Genomic DNA, 17,486 nt, shown 5'->3' on the forward strand with positions numbered 1-17,486 from the left:
TTATTCCACTGTGCTATAGTTCCCAAAGCCAATGTTTTACAATCCTTACAGGATTTTCTATGCTTTTCATATCTGGTGTCATAGGTCGCAATACACCAAGGGAAGGCAATGATGCCATCATAGTAATGTCACTGGATTAGTAATCTAGAGGCCCAAGCTAATGCTTTGGAAACAAATTCAAATTTCAAAGCAATTAGTGGGATTTAAATTCAAGTAGCTAAAATGTGGAATTAAAAACTAGTGCCAAGTTATGGCAACCATGAAAGTATTTGTCGTAAGAGTTCAGCCGGTTCACTTACTGTCCTAGTGATAATGGGAACTGCAGATACTGGAGAATCCAAGATAATAAAATGTAAGGCTGGATGAACACAGCAGGCCCAGCAGCATCTCAGGAGCACAAAAGCTGACGTTTCGGGCCTAGACCCTGATGAAGGGTCTAGGCCCGAAACGTCAGCTTTTGTGCTCCTGAGATGCTGCTGGGCCTGCTGTGTTCATCCAGCCTCACATTCACTTAATGTCCTTACTGGTTTGGTCTCCATGTGTCTCCAGACCCACTGAAACGTGGTTAACCCTCAATGCCCTCTGAAATGGCTTAGCAAACCACTCAGCTCTATCACAAATGCTAGAAGGTGAGAAGGGGATTAAGTGTGAAGAACCATGCAGCATTGACCTAAGCAGCTGACAACGGTACACTTTTAACTTCAAAAATAATCTTAATTCGTAAATATATATGTACAGACAATCACTAAAGCACTTCAGTCTGTGCAATAGCATATGAAGAAAACAAACATTGGAGTTTGACTCTATCCAACAAAGAAACCAAAGCCATCTGTTACAGGTGCAAGATTATATTTACATATATTTGAGGCACCGGAAGGATCCGATAATTAAACAGACCCCATTTAATTTCAACGTAAAGGTCTCAGACAGTGGTTTTACCCCACTGCGCCTTTGCGGCAGTTGCTCCACGAAGGCACTCAATCTATGGAAGCTGTCATCTGGGGGACTGGTGGCAAAACCGGAAGGGTTGTCTCACAGCCATAGTCATTGAATCATACTTTACAATGTTGCTGACATCGCTGTCACTGGGTATTCTATCAGGATAGACCCGTCAGCACATGTAACGTTGTAGTATACAACTGGAAAGGTTTTGCCCTGAGTGTGCAACATTATTCACACCTAAAGGACTTTTGCTTTGCACTTACTGGCCATTAACTTTGCTGATATGGTTACTGTTGACAGATCTACCAGAATCCATGTGTTTGAATCAACCTCATCTTTATTATTAGCAATGAGAACACCTCAATGTGCACTCACTGCCTGAGGGTCTGGTAAATGAAGAATCATTTCAGGTATTGAAGCGGAAGTTTGGCTAATGGTAAGAGGAACATGCACAACTAGGCGAGTGCCTGTGTATGGCACGAGGTGAATTGCTGCTTTTGAGTGCCAGCACCAACGCTCGTGGCTGAATGGCCTTTTTCTCCGATCTGCGACCATTCTCTGGCTCAATAAGGAGCTGAACTGCGCTTTCTCACCGTTTCTAACTGTTACAACGGGGGACGCTGGCTGTTGCTTTAGGCCCAGTTGGATTGAGTTGTTCATGTTGACTTGGAGATCGCGGTAACGCGAGCTATTTATTTGGAACTATTTTTAAGGCACTAACAGGCTGGTTCATATACCTTGCTATATATAAAGTGATTAGTGCTGCTGCTAAATCTGGATGGGTGCTTGTTAACCCTACACATTCGTGTTTTTTTTTGTTTAGGACAGCAATGTTTCTTATACAAATCAGAGTATCAGGTATAAAGTAATTAAAGCTGTATCTTAAATTCTGTCTATCATAATGTTTCGGCCAGAGTGACTGGATTTTAATAGTACTTCTTGCCTCCAAGCCGGGGTGAGGGCAGGTTTCACTACTCGCTGGGGTTGCTTCAAGGCGACTGGAACGAGAGGCGGTGTCAAATGGAGAGAATATCGTCGAAGACTTCTTCACCTTGCTGAACGTTGGTTTACGGCCTCGGCGCTTTAGGAAGGAATGCAGCCTGATGAGCTGGCGTGGGCATTAGCAGAAGCTGACTTACTGACTGCTCACACCTCATCTATGTAAGTGTAGGTGGAGACAGAGTGTACTGGCCTCTGAAATGGCCCAAAGCAGTTCCTTCCAGCAGCTGAAGGCAGTGAGAGCACGGTCACAGATCAGGACGGCCAGAAGAGTTGCTTTGGGAGCTTTGTTGAACGGAGTACACCGGCTTGTAACTTACTCTGGGAGACAGCTCTGTCCACCTCGCCCCAATAGCCACCCCTACTGCTGTCACTTTGCTGTTTGCTCCGGGATTCTGCTTTCAACACAGCTACCAGGAGGGTCAGCATACACCGCGAGATGAAATCTCTAAATCTCTCCGTTCATTCTGCATCTGAAAAGTCGCCCAGCCTTTAGTTGGAGTCTAGCCGCGCCCTTGCCAAAACTCCAAATTGCTAAGTGTCCTCTGTTGCTGATCCGCTACTTGCCAGCTCGACAACAAGAAAGTGAGCATTGGTCTAAAAGGTATTTGAGTGATCAGGGTCCCCAGGAAACTGGCAACTTTGGATCCATCTGCATACGTTCTATGTCCGCAGCGTACTGTTCCCTAGGACCCGCTCTGAGCCGGCAGCCAGCAGTAAGTGACTGTGCCACATGTTGTTTCTCGAACAGCCCACAGCCTAGTACCGAGTGCCTGTTTCGAGTAACTCTCGGAGACCTCTGCTTGTACTCTCTGTTCGGGAAAAGAAGTGGGAAAGGCAAGGCGACGGGGTAGTGATGATGGCTACAACGCTCCCTAAATGAGCGGGGCAGTGCTGCAGCGTGGGTCCCGGATTGGGTCAGATTGTCCTTGCAGCCAGTTCCAGGCCATGGCCAGCGGGAACAGTTCCCTATGGGAGGCGCTGCTGCTGCTGCCTGGCCAGGCCACCTGTCCCAGCTGGAGGCACAGCATGGAGGGCTCGGTCTACCAGCTCGCCAACATCTTCTTCACCCTGGGCTACATGGGCGGCAGTGGCCTGGTCGGCCTCCTGTACATCCACCTGTTCCTGGCCTCCGGCTTCCTCTGCACCTCGGTCTGGGCGTGGACCGACGCCTGCGCCGCCGATATCTTCTCATGGAATTTCGCGCTGCTGGCGGTCTCCGCCGTCCAGCTGAGCCACATCGCCTACCAGCTCCGCAGCGTCTCCTTCCAGCACGACTTGCAGAACCTGTACGGAGCCCTCTTCCAGCCGCTGGGAATCCCCCTGAACGTCTACAAGAAGATCGCCACTTGTTGCACCGTGCTGTCCCTGGAAAAGGATCACTGTTATGCCATGGAGGGCAAAACCCCCATTGAGAGGCTCTCGCTGCTCCTGTCTGGCAGGTTCGACTGTCTCTCTCTCCTTCTGTCTCTATGTTTCTCTCTGTTTCCCTTTGTCTCTCTCTGTCTGTCTCTGTCTCTCTCTCTGATTCTGGTCTCTGTCTCTGTGTCTCTCTGTCTCTGTGCCTCTCTCTGTCTGATTCTGGTCTCTGTCTCTGTGTCTCTCTGTCTCTGTGTCTCTCTCTGTCTCCCTCTGTGTCTCTCTCTGATTCTGGTCTCTGTCTCTGTGTCTCTCTCTGTCTCTGTGTCTCTCTGTCTCTGTGTCTCTCTCTGTCTCCCTCTGTGTGTGTCTCTATGATTCTGGTCTCTGTCTCTGTGTCTCTCTCTGTCTCCCTCTGTGTCTCTCTCTGATTCTGGTCTCTGTCTCTGTGTCTCTCTCTGTCTCTGTGCCTCTCTCTGTCTCCCTCTGTGTCTCTCTCTGATTCTGGTCTCTGTCTCTGTGTCTCTCTCTGTCTCCCTCTGTGTCTCTCTCTCTGATTCTGGTCTCTGTCTCTCTGTCTCTCTCTGTCTCCCTCTGTGTCTCTCTCTCTGATTCTGGTCTCTGTCTCTCTCTGTCTCCCTCTGTGTCTCTCTCTGATTCTGGTCTCTGTCTCTGTGTCTCTCTGTCTCCCTCTGTCTCTCTCTCTGATTCTGGTCTCTGTCTCTCTTCCCGTGTGTGTGCGCGCGCGCGTCCCTCTCTGTCTCTGGGTCTCTCTCTGTATCTCTCTCCGTGTCTCCCTCTCGCTCTGTGTCTCTGTTTCTATCTCTCCAATTCTGCCCACCCACAACCCTCCCCCCCCTCCCCACCGCCGTAACGTCTCTGATTCTCTCTATGTCTCTCTCTGTCACTGTCTCTCTGATTTTCTCTCTCTTTAGGAACTGAGCCATTTCCTAAACAAAAAAACCCAGAAGCTGCTCGAGAAAAGCGGCAGAAACTCTAGCAGTGTCTGTGGGCAGAGAAACAAAGCGTTAATGTTTTGGGTCTAGTGACTCTTCATTGGAGTTTCTCCAACTGTTTCTGTTTTTTTGTTGCCGATATCCAGCATCGGCAGCTCTTTATACTGTTTCCCTTTATGTTGGTCTTAAAACCGTCCGTGTGTTCCTGCCGCGACTTGCGGCCGAGTGGGCGAGGGGACAAGAGGGCTGGGCAAGTCTATAATTCTACTCTACTGCCATCGGTGTCAATTCAAGTTCAAAACGCAAACGTAATCAATATCCGGATATATCTCAGGACGTCTAGCAGCATCATAAGGGAACAAAAGCTAATGATTCACGCCTAGACCGTTCGTCAGAAAAGGGGGAGGGGAAGAGGATTCTGAAATAAATAGGGAGAGAAGGGGAGGCGGATACAAGATGGATAGGGGACAAGATAGGTGGAGAGGAGACAGACAGGTCAAAGGGGCGGGGATAGAACCCATAGCTGGGGAGGCAGGGAGGGGATAGGTCACTCCAGGGGCGACGGACGGGTCAAGGGGGCGGAATGGTCTCTCGCTATTTATTCCAGAACCCTCTCCCCATCCCCCTCTCTGATGAAAGGTCGAGGCCCGAAACGTCAGCTTTTGTGCTCCTGAGAGGCTGGGCTCATCCAGGTCTACACTGGAAGAGCATGGCTTGACTAAATGCAGTCAACACGGCTTTGTGAGGGGCAGGTCATGCCTCACAAACCTTATCGAGTTCTTTGAGGATGTGACGAGAAAAGTTAATGAGGGTCAAGCTGTGGATGTGTTGTATATGGACTTCAGCAAGGCATTTGATAAGGACTGGAGGGCTTATGTCATAAGAGAGATTGACTGAGCTCGGACTTTTTTCATTGGAAAAAAGGAGGAGGAGAGGGGACCTAATTGAGGTATACAAGATAATGAGAGGTGTAGTTAGAGTTGATAGCCAGAGACTATTTCCCAGGGCAGAAATGGCTAACACAAGGGGTCATAGTTTTAAGCTGGTTGGAGGAAAGTATAGAGGGGATGTCAGAGGCGGGTTCTTTACACAGAGAGTTGTGAGAGCATGGAATGCATTGCCAGCAGCAGTTGTGGAAGCAAGGCCATTGGGGACATTTAAGAGACTGCTGGACATGCATATGGTCACAGAAATTTGAGGGTGCATACATGAGGATCAATGGTCAGCACAACATTGTGGGCTGAAAGGCCTGTTCTGTGCTGTACTGTTCTATGTTATCTCGGATTCTCCAGCATCTGCAGCTCCCATTAACTCTGATACAATATCTCAGGACGTACCTGCCCCCCACTTCTCAAAAATAAAGCAGCCTAAGGCAGGCTGTTTGATAGTGGATTGGATTTTTGCTTGAGACGCTTATCTGTTCCTCTGTGATAATGGGAACTGCAGATGCTGGAGAATCCAAGATAACAAAGTGTGGAGCTGGATGAACACAGCAGGCCAAGCAGGATCTCAGGAGCACAAAAGCTGACGTTTTGGGCCTAAACCCTTGATGAAGGGTCTAGGCCCGAAACATCAGCTTTTGTGCTCCTGAGATGCTGCTTGGCCTGCTGTGTTCATCCAGCTCCACACTTCGTTATCTGTTCCTCTAGCTGATAGTCCTCATCAGAGGGGGACTGGACTGAAACCACAGACACCTAGAGAGGAACATGCCGCAGGTCAGCTCGTCACTGTGGAGAGAGGGGAACATGCTGGGTCAGTTAAAGGATCACTCCCTCCACCATGCTGCGTATTGCTGAGGATCCCCCACCCCCAGTTCCCACTATTAATTGATTCAATCATTGTTTCTTTCTGAGAGCCGGCTTTTCTGCTGTCCTCATGCTCGCTCGCCTCTTGTTCCTTGACAGGATTCGGGTGACGGTGGATGGGGAGTTTCTACATTACATTTATCCCTATCAATTTTTGGATTCTCCAGAATGGGATTCACTCAGACCGTCAGAGGAGGGGATCTTCCAGGTAAAGGAGGGAGCGGGTGCTTGTGAGAGTCAATCTTTTCAGGACATGGAGTATTATCTCAAACAATGTGGGCACAAAAGCACAATAATAACATATTGTACTTGAGACAGTTCCGAGAAGTATTCCCTCAGTCAGTACCTGTGGTGGATATCGCTGACGGCAACATCGATTAGAAAAGAACTAGCTAAATTCCATAGTTTCATCTAAAGATCACTTCCTTACCAGTTAAATAACCATAAGCCTCTCATATATGCTGACATCTACTAACATCTACATCTTTGTCTTGGTTAAGAGTCTGGGTAAAGTCACCAAACTATAGACCTGCTCTCTCACCAGAGAGGGGTCTGTTGGTGGTTTAAGCTGAGGGTCATCATGCCTCAGGTGAAGGGGGAAGTTGGGAAGGTGAGTCCCTCATGGTAGCCTCAACTGGTGGGGGAACTCAACCCATGCTGTTGGAGTCACTCCGCATGGAGAAACTAGCCATCTAGCCAACAGAGCTAATAACCCAGCCATCAGTGTGCAGAAGAAAGCCACATATTTTCAGAATAAAGGAGCCAATTTAAGAGTGAGAAGAGGAGAAATTCCTTATCTTGGAGAGCTGTGAGTCTTTGGAATTACTTGCCCTGGGGGCCAGGAGTCAGAGTCCTGGTGTATGTTTAAGACTGAGAGATTCTTGATCAGTAAGGGAATCAAGGGATACAGGGAAGGTGGATGTGAGGAATTTTGGATCAGCCACGATACTATTGAACAGCAGAGCAGGTTAAAGGGGGTGAACGGCTGCCGCCTAGTCCTAGCTGTTATAGTCTTATTACCTGTAACTGTGAAATGGCAAGAGCCACCCATATGTCATGGCCTGTATGTGTGTGTATTTTTGTGGTGGATGCCAAAGGGATTCAGGAAGTGTCAGTGGCCTCTGTACAATCACTATCATGGGTTCCCACTGTTTGTACAATCACCATCACTGTGTTCCCACTGTGTGTACAATCACCATTACTGTGTTCCCATTGTCTTGTACAATCACCATCACTGTGTTCCCACTGTGTGTACAATCACCATTACTGTGTTCCCACTGTGTGTACAATCACCGTCACTGTGTTCCCACTGTGTGTACAATCACCGTCACTGTGTTCCCACTGTTTGTACAATCACCGTCACTGTGTTCCCACTGTGTGTACAATCACCATCACTGTGTTCCCACTGTGTGTACAATCACCGTCACTGGGTTCCCACTGACTGTACAGTCACCGTCACTGGGTTCCCACTGTCTGCATAATCACCGTCACTGGGTTCCCACTGACTGTACAATCACCGTCACTGGGTTCCCACTGTACAGTCACCGTCACTGGGTTCCCACTGTCTGCATAATCACCGTCACTGGGTTCCCACTGTGTGTACAATCACCGTCACTGGGTTCCCACTGTCTGCATAATCACCATCACTGGGTTCCCACTGACTGTACAATCATCATCACTGGGTTCCCACTGTCTTGTACAATCACCGTCACTGGGTTCCCAGTGTGTGTGGAGTCACCATCACTGGATTCCCACTGACTGTACAATCATCGTCACTGGGTTCCCACTGTCTTGTACAATCACCGTCACTGGGTTCCCAGTGTGTGTGGAGTCACCATCACTGGATTCCCACTGACTGTACAATCATCGTCACTGGGTTCCCACTGTCTTGTACAATCACCGTCACTGGGTTCCCAGTGTGTGTGGAGTCACCATCACTGGATTCCCACTGTCTTGTACAATCACCGTCACTGGGTTCCCACTGACTGTACAATCACCGTCACTGGGTTCCCAGTGTGTGTGGAGTCACCATCACTGGATTCCCACTGTCCACCATCTCAGGCGCCTGGCGTCAGGCTAGTCGCTACATTAGGGGCGCGGTAGAGATGCCGGTCAAAGGCGGAGCCCTGCGCTGGCTGATTGTTGAGAGGAAATGTAGTTTGTCCCACAAACAGCAGCTTTCAGAGTGCAGTCACTTAACTGGCTTCGAAAGCGGGATTTAGTTTCGTAGGCTATTGGATGGGGAACTTGAGCATGGAAGTGGGCTTTATTTTCTCTGGGTTTTTATTGAAGGGCTGGGTTATATGATAGTCACCGTTAGTGGTAGAGACTGATGTTTTGCTCTGCCTTCCCCCGTGTCTAGGTGACTCTAACAGCCGAGACCAGCTGTCGCTTTGCTGCCTGGAGGAGAAAGAAGCTGTACTTGTTGTTCGCTCAGCACCGCCGCATTTCCAGGCTCTTCTCGGTTTTGATTGGGAAGGACATTGCCGACAAACTGTACTCCCTGAACGACAAAGTTTATCTGAGCAACGGGCTGCGTTATGACCTGCGGCTGCCGAGTTTCTACCACCTGGCCGTACCTGTACGGGAGCTCTCAGAGAGGAACTCCCGCCGGCAGCAGCAGCAGTGAGCTGCTTCCTTCCCCAGCCGCCCCCCACCCACCCACCCCCGGCCTCACGGTGTGGAATACACAGCGCTCCGGCGCCCCCACCGCCTGCCCGCCCGCTGCAGCCCCTGTACCCCGGGGGAGGAGAGGGGAATGGGGCCAAGCGGTTGGAGATTTACCGTGTGATTGAAGCCCAACCACTCTTTTGGAATATGCAAAGGGGGCAAATGAGAGACGGGAAGCGGGTGTTGGGGAGGCGGGGGTGGGTGTGGTGCCTTGGCCGGCCAAGTGCCAGAGCCTGTGTGTTCCTGGAAGTGACAGTCTATCATTGCACATTCAGTGCACCCTCTTCATTGGCTTTAGCCCGGTTCTCCGCTGACTTAATCTCTCTGAATGAAAAATACGGGAAGGAAGGCTTTTTTCCCATACAAGCTGACTTGCTGCCGTGCAAGTGGAAGATGTGTGTGTGTGTGTGTGTGTGTGTGTGTGAACACTGCTGCTGTGTGCAGTCATTCACCGCAGCTCCCACCGCCCCCGCCCCCCCCCCCCACCCCGGACCCGCCATGGATCCTGACTCTCTGCGCCTTACTGCAGCTGCCTGGCTCTGGGATCCCGTGTCTGCTACCTGCGTGCCTTTAACAGCAATGAAACTGCCCGACAGCAGACTGGGCTGGGCACACTCACAGCACGACTGAAAAACAAAGACAGACAGACTGTTCTGGACTGGAGTTGAAAAGGAGCTCTCCTCCGTGATCTCTGGGATCTTTCTGCTCTGATGGATCGGTTAACTCCACTTTGCGCTTTATTGGCCTGGGAGACCAGATGATACGGGGAAGGCTCGACTCTGAATTTGCACTGAATAACGTACAACACTTCCATTAACCAAGAGGCATTACCTGTTTAGTTGCTATCAATATTACATTTACAGTGAATGAGAAAGGCTTTATCCTTGATTTTATTTTGGTAATACAATACATTAATGGTGGTTACTTACGTAGACGTTCAAAGTAATCGATGTAATTGGCACTTTTCCACTGAAGCTGTTAAATAAAAATAACGTTAAACGGGAACACAGTGTTACATCAATCCTCAGGAATGCCAGTAAACGATCAGAAATGTTGCCCGGCAGGTTAAATGTAATATCAAATGACAATCAGAGCTTTGGCCCCGAAAACTGACTGAAGCATAATCATGCCTTCTGGAGAATCCTTCAACTGGAGTAGTGGCCGTGAGCACCACACAACTTCCAGCTGCTTCGAAACAAAAGGGAGTTCAATGTCTTATTTCGTGAAGCCTGAAGAAATGTTTTGTTTGGAATGTGAACCAGAGAGCAAATGGGTTTCGAGGCACAGTGCTCAAGTTCACTCCAGTACTGGTGCATTAAAACTCAAGGAGCTACTCAAGTCATGGTGCCCAGGGGCATTCTCTTTCAAAGTTGAAAATCCGAGGCCAAGTGACTTTCAGTCTCCAGCCACAGTAAAAGAGCGGAAAGAAAGTGGCGCGTCAGGAATTGGTTTGTCACGGTTGCAAAGCAGGCCTGACAAATAAACGAAAGGGGAACATTTGAGGGAAGTAAATTGATCCAGAGTTGGGAAACCCTGGGAAAAAGACCAGATAGCTACTATGCACGGCACGCTGGCTCAGTGGTTAGCACTGCAGCCTCACAGCGGCCTGGGTACAATTCCACCCTCACGCAACTGTGTGTGGAGTTTGCACATTCTCCCCCTGTCTGCGTGGGTTTCCCCCGGATGCACTGGTTTCCCCCCACAGTCCAAAGATGTGCAGGTTAGATAGATTGGTCATACCGTACTGCCTGTACTGTTTAGGGAGGTGTAGATTAGGTGGGTTAATAGGGGGATGGGTCGGTGTGGGATACTCTGAGGTTCAGTGTGGACTTGTTGGGCCAAAGGGCCTGTTTCACCTTGTAGGGATTCTATATACAACCACCCCGGGCTAGGCCAATTGAATGAGTATGTCATAGACCATGCGTGATGGTATATTTCAAACTCGGAGCAACACGGCAACTAAACACTGAATATCACGGTATCAGGAACAGTTAGATAAGAAAGGAGATCGCTGAGAGTTAAAAACTAACAGCGAGTGAGGATTTACCCACCAGCTGTATCCAGAAACACAAGAGAGGTGGTAGATGAACACCCTCAGCTTTTGCATCAGTATTGATGTTCTGGGCGGTTTGTGCCTACAGAAACTAAGCAGTGATTGTAGGATAGTAAAGGGTTGGGTACTTAATAGTGGAGATGAAGAAGATGTGGCAGTTTCTTTGAGATCAATGAAGAAAGGGATTTTTATTTTAAAATGCCTAGTCAGTAAGCTTCAATCCCAGTGAAATAGTGAGAAATAACATGGGTTAAACAAAAACTAAAAGAAATGTGGATGCTGTAAATCAGGAACAAAAACAAAGTTGCTGGAAAAGCTCAGCCAGGTCTGGCAGCATCTGTGAAGGAGAAAACAGAGTTAATGTTTCGGGTCTGGTTCTGAGGAAGGGTCACTGGATCCAAAACGTTAACTCTGTTTTCTCCTTCACAGATGCTGCCAGGCCTGCTGAGCTTCTCCAGCAACTTTGTTTTTGTTCCTGGGTTAAAAAAACTGAGCAAATTAGCCGCTGCTTGAAGCATGAGCCAACAACAGCTCAGAGTTGTTTTGTAAAGCTGAGAAAGACACCCTGTTCCCTTTGATTCTATACAAAACAAAAGGAAGTTCTTAAACTTTTGAGATCTTCTCAAGTGGCCTCTTAAATTTTCTTTAGGCACTCTTGGTGTGGTTGCTGAATGCCCACAAACACCAACATTACAGCTCTGATGGATTAATCCAATTTTTTTAGTCATTCATGGGACGTAGGTGTTGCTATTTGGTGGGGCCTTTATTGCTCAGTCCTATTTGCCCTTGAGAATACTTGCCCTTGATAAGCTGCCTTCTTGAACATGTGCTATAGGTAGAGCCATAACACTGTATTTTGACTTAGTGTCAGTCTCAGAATGGTGATATAATTGCAGTCAGGATGTTGAGTGGCTTGGCAGGGGACTTGCCAGTGATGAGGTTCCCAAGTATCTCCTGCTATTGTTCTTTGAGATGGAAGTAGTCATGGCTTTGGAAGGTGCTCCCTAGGGATCCTAACTTAAGAATTTGAGTAAAATGTACGGGTGAGAGTCTGCTTCTAATACTGAAATGAGGTCTGCACTCATTGCAGCTGACTACATTAGTTGTTAATAAAAGGGTCTGACCAAGTTATGATTATGTAATGACTGCAGTCATTTCATTGACGAATTTTTATGCGCAAAGGAGCCTTTGATCCTTGATGACAAAACAGACCTAGAATGAATGAGAACTGTCTGAATTTATTTTACTGAACAGGAGTGGCTAACGTTGATTAAGATAATGATGAATGCATAATAAATCTGTTCAATTAGTAATAAAATAACCAGTACCTGAATAAAAACAAAATAGGTTGGAAATCTTCAACATGTCAGTCAACATCAGTGGAGAGAAATACAGAGTCAGTGTTTCAGATCTATGACATTTTATCACAACTCAAAATGCTAACTCTGTTTCTCGCTCTACAAATTCCACTTGACATACTGAATATTCCTGTCATTTTCTATTACTATATTGTCTACAGCATTTTGCTTTGTATGAGTCTTCAGTAGGCTTTACTTTGACTATTTGATAATAAGATATAACCTACATGAAACAGATTACTGTTCAGACATAAGTCCTGTGAGAAACAGAGACAAGACTCAAAATTCAAAATAAACATTAAGTTCTTTATTAAAATTGAATGATGCAATAACCCTTTTGATAATTTATCAATAGTCACAAATGAAATTACAAGGAATAATGAAAACAATCACCGAGCAACTGGTCACTTCCCTGCAAAGCAGTTGACAAAACTGTCCTGCTTAAGCACCAATACAGACTTTGCAATAGAGTCATACAGCATGGAAACAGACCCTTTGGTCCAATTCATCCATACCAACCAGGAATCCCAAACTGAACTCATGAAACTTGCTTGTATTTGGTCCATAACCTTCTAAATTTTTTCCATTCCTATACCCGACCAAATTTCTTTTAAATGTTATAACTGTACCGGCCTCTGTCACTTCTTCTGGCAGCTCATTCCATACACACACTACCTTTTGTGTTGAAAAATTGCCACTCTTAAAGGGTCCCCTTTAAGTGTTTCTCCACTCACCTTAAAACCATGTCCTCAAGTTTTGGACCCGCCCGCACCCACTGTTTCACCAACAAAATTGTACTGCTCTATTAAATTAAACTACAAGTGTCAGAGGCATTTAAATTGGTGTTTAAAATATGACATTAGAGACTGCTTAGATGATGAATACCTATTTAACCTTCCTTCATTTCATCAGTGCTTTCATAATTGTGGATGCCACATATGCCTTAAATATTACTCACAGCAAATAATACACAGCTTATTTTTGTGGGCATACACACATTTCAAAACCACAAGTTAAGTAAATAATCAGAGTATTTTAAATTATTGACTTCTTGGTGAATTAAGAACAACATTGTGGGATTAGGTTCTTAAGAAAGAAAGCCAACTTTGAAAGCATAAATCAACTTCAATTTGTCTCCCTTGTGCAGCTTTCAAAACATTTGTTAGTTAATCACATTTTGGCTCCATTATTTGTGTACATGAAACTTCACCAAGGTACTAACTGGATATCAAACCAAAGCATTATATTTTTTTTTGATAAACATTCTGTAAATATCACTCTGGACACATTCAGTCACTGTTCTATGAATAGAGAATTCTGTATTTCATTTAAACAATTGATGCTCCCCTCACCCACTCCACAAATCTCAACACATTTCATGCAAGACTATGATTTAAGATGGTCAAATATATTGCCAGGTGTCATATGGCCTACATTTATTGCTGAGAACCTGTGAAGTAAAGTCTGTTGATTGTATTGGAATTCAATATATTTTATTGAGTGTATGATTGGGTAAAATATTTATGTATCAAACTACATGAACCTCAATGTCAAAAATCCCTTCTACTGCAGGTGCATAATTTTCATTTCCTTCCATGAGAAGGTTAATAATTGCTTTATATCCATGTCCATTGGGAACTATGTTGACATTTCCGTATTATGTTTGACATTGGAATCTTTATATCAACAATCAGCAGATGTTCATCCTATTAGTTTGAGCTGAACATAAACTCAACTTGTAAGGATGAAAATACTAATCCACCGCACCACTCATTTGTCTCTAGAATTCAATCCCTATACTTAGGGAGTGATTGCAATATCCATTATCCCTGGATGAAATATTACAATTCGAGCCAACTCCCTACACCCTTTACTTGTTTTCACTATAAAAGACAGCTTTCATATCAGGCTGACATACTCTATAAACATAAATGTTTTATATATGCAATGAATGAAATATGTGATACCTCAGGGAACAGTCTACTCATTTAACATCAGTTTTTATAGTCTACAATGGTTTTACAGTATATACTTATGATCAGTGGGAAATACCACATTGAGAGACTGGATAATTCATGTAACACTAATTAATAATGTATAATAAGAAAATAAGTGAATTAAGAAGATCAACTCAGCAATACATCATAGCACTTTAAGTAGTATGTAAACTGTTAATGAATCAGAGACTAAGAAATTAGGTTATTAATATGAGCATTTTGAAATTTTTTTAAGTATTCAGTGTTTTTGTCTTGTTAAACTAGGTATTTTTACTTGATCCATTAAGCAATGTTTCTACACAGACCCAGAACAGGTAGGACTTGAACCTAGGGTCTCCTGCCTCAGAGGTAGAGCACTACCATTGTGTCACTAGGGCCCCACAGTCCTGTCACACTAGAGTGACTTGGAATGTCGTCCACCTAAGTGAATGAAACAAACCATTATTTTCTTTCAATCATGAAGGACAGAAGAAGCTTCCAAGCACAAAATTCTCAATATAGCTAAGTTCAAAGGCATAACAGAACATCTTGCGCATGGTACTATTTAACAAGTTTATGATTTATACAACATTTAGCTTCATTAATGCCATGATGAGGCATGTTCAGGTGAGTATAGGAAACATCATTTCTGCAGTGACTGATGATTACGTCCACAAAGAAGAATATAGAAGACAACTCTGCTCTTCAAGCTTGCACCTTCTAAATATTGTGTATCTGCAATTTTCAAATTGAAATATAATCCTGTAATATAAAATTAGCACTGTCTTCAAAAGTTCCAAAATTAGTTATATTTTGAAAGAACATCAGGTCAATCAGAACAGGTGTTCATTGATATGTATTTTTTAAGGCACACATACACAAAGAAACACACAGACACAAACAGAATAAACCTCCTCAAAGGATCAGTTAAGCAGATATATTTAAAATGACTTAATTTAACTATATTTAATAAGATGTATGGATGCATTTTCCAATTAGTGAAGGTAAATCACAATTAATTATTGATTAAATGATGTCTGATTTATTATTGTCACGTATATCTAAGTACAGTGAAAATGTTGTTTTGCATGCAACACAGGAAGATCATAGGTTCACACAAAGACCATAGGTTGATTGAGGAGGGTGAGGAATTGACATTATATTCCTCTGTATACTATTTTTAGGTAGGTGGAATCATAGCAAATGTCACCTGAAAGTTCAAATATATATCCACACAATTCTTTATTATTCCAATTTAGTCACCTTATGAAACAACTCCAGTGGAGTTGTGAGTCTGAATTGCTCTTTGGATGAACATTGATGGAATGTGGTAAAAGATGCATTATTATATAACATTCTTCATAAATTACCAGAGTAGCTGAATCAATATGGATTATGTCAACATTTTCTTTAATTCTGAAAATTGCAGTGAAAAGCTCAGTTAGGAGAAGGGTCTAGGCCTGAAACGTCAGCCTTCCTGCTCCTCTGATGCTGCTTGGCCTGCTGTGTTCGTCCAGCTCTACACCTTGGTATCTGAGTTTAACTATTCCCTGATTTTCCTTGTTTATGTGAATCACACTGTCCTTTGGAGGTCCTATTCTGGACCTTAATAATATCTCAGTTGTGTTAGAAAAAAGTTCATAAAATTTACATTGCATCTTTAATGACAACAAGATGTACCAGAGTGCTTTTAAACTAACACATTTTAAAGTATAGTCCTGTTTTAATGCAGGAAATGCAGCAGTTAATTGCACTCAACAAACTCCCACATACAGCAATATGATAGTGACCAGATAATCTATTTTTATGATATTGATTTAGGAATAAATATTGTCTGAACACTAGGAAAAATTTTCCTGTTCATATTTTAAATAGTGGAATGGGATCCATTACATCATCTTGAGATGGACTTTATCTCATGTTTCATTTGAAGAATAGCACCTCTGACTTTGCCATTTCCTCATTCTGTTAGAGTATCAGCTATGGCTGTAGACCCTAATGTCCCGGAGTGAGACTTCAAACACCTAAGCTTTTGATTCAGGGGAAAGCAACCAACTGAGCCAGAGCTTACATTATATTGCACAGCGTAATATACAATGCATAATATAGGCGAAACTACACATTTTTGTTTGCACAACCTGATTCTCTGTAGATTTTTTTTCCAATTAAGAAATCTTATGACTCTACTTAATAAATCAATCTTGCCTAAACAAAATCCATAGCTGTAATTGTGCAATCTGATTGTCTGTTCCAACCATTCATTTGATATATTCCTGATTTTTTTCACCATTTTTTTCTTAGTAACTTAAATTTCAAGTGCCTAACTAACCTTTCAAACAAATAATCTAAAACAATTACGTGTCCATTTGTCGTTTGTGACTTTTCATATATGAATTTAATTTTTTTCTTAATGTCTCAACTTGATATGTTTATCCAGAGGATAAATTTTGAGCTGAATATGGAGATCACAAACTGCACATGTGGATGGTACACCATTTTGGATAGCGTCTCTCTACTATTCACTCCATAGTAGTGACCTCAATCCTAGCTTGGGAGGATTGTGATAGCTTCTGCTCAAAATAACTTCAAAATTACATGAATAATAGCTGGAAGACATGGTTCAAAACCCTGATTAAAGGAAAAAAAAAATTTCAGGTGTTTGTTTCAAAGTAAAGCTGTGTAAGATTCCATGCATTAAGTTCAGCAAAAGACAAAATAATGGATTTTGCTCCACTATCCCCCTGATTGGAAGTTATCAGGCAAATGTACAGACCCACGTGATTGGTTTGCAGATGGGGGAATCCAAGTCACAGTAAAACAATGTTCATTAATAGAGTTTTTACATGTCTTAATGGGTTCCATCCTGCACTTAAATTCTTGTTTGAAACTGCACAGACAATTGAGCTCCATTTTCCCAATGTCCTAATTGTATCCTGCAAATCTACCTTCACTGGTCAGTATACATATTGGTATTTCTACAGTTTCACACTCAATCTGGTTATTCTCATCTGTAATGTCATAAATAGAGCCCAGCCATTTTTTCACCACGTAATGCAGATCGTGTTGGATGACAACTTTGATGAAATCATTTTTCACAATATATTGTGTGAACTTATGTAAAACACATAGGTAGGCATTCTTGCTCTTAAATATTGCCTAGTCTACCCCAGATAACTTTGGAAGGGTAAAGTAATTCAAAAGCTTGAGTGACAGGTATCTCATGCTGCTATGATGCAAGAACACAAGCAGTGTTCACCACTGAAAGGATGTTGCTATCAAACTGACCCATTAATGTGATGAAATATCTGCCTATCAAACACGTGGGTGATGTGGTGGATGAATTTCAGTGCCAGCATGACAGCAGGTAT

At 44.1% G+C, this 17,486-nt stretch overlaps 1 protein-coding gene across 1 annotated transcript in view; it reads left to right on the forward strand.

The window, feature by feature from the left end:
- Positions 1-1,772: 1,772 nt before the first annotated feature.
- Positions 1,773-17,486, forward strand: part of bves (blood vessel epicardial substance) — a 52,388-nt gene continuing 36,674 nt past the window's right edge. Inside the window, exons 1-4 of the mRNA XM_048530606.2 lie at positions 1,773-3,383; positions 6,161-6,269; positions 8,424-8,636; positions 10,311-10,365. Coding sequence (XP_048386563.1) covers positions 2,821-3,383; positions 6,161-6,269; positions 8,424-8,636; positions 10,311-10,365 — 940 coding nt within the window. The 5' untranslated portion in view covers positions 1,773-2,820. The remainder of the gene's footprint in view (positions 3,384-6,160; positions 6,270-8,423; positions 8,637-10,310; positions 10,366-17,486) is intronic.

Source organism: Stegostoma tigrinum, chromosome 4, assembly GCF_030684315.1.
Source record: "Stegostoma tigrinum isolate sSteTig4 chromosome 4, sSteTig4.hap1, whole genome shotgun sequence".
Taxonomy (NCBI): domain Eukaryota; kingdom Metazoa; phylum Chordata; class Chondrichthyes; order Orectolobiformes; family Stegostomatidae; genus Stegostoma; species Stegostoma tigrinum.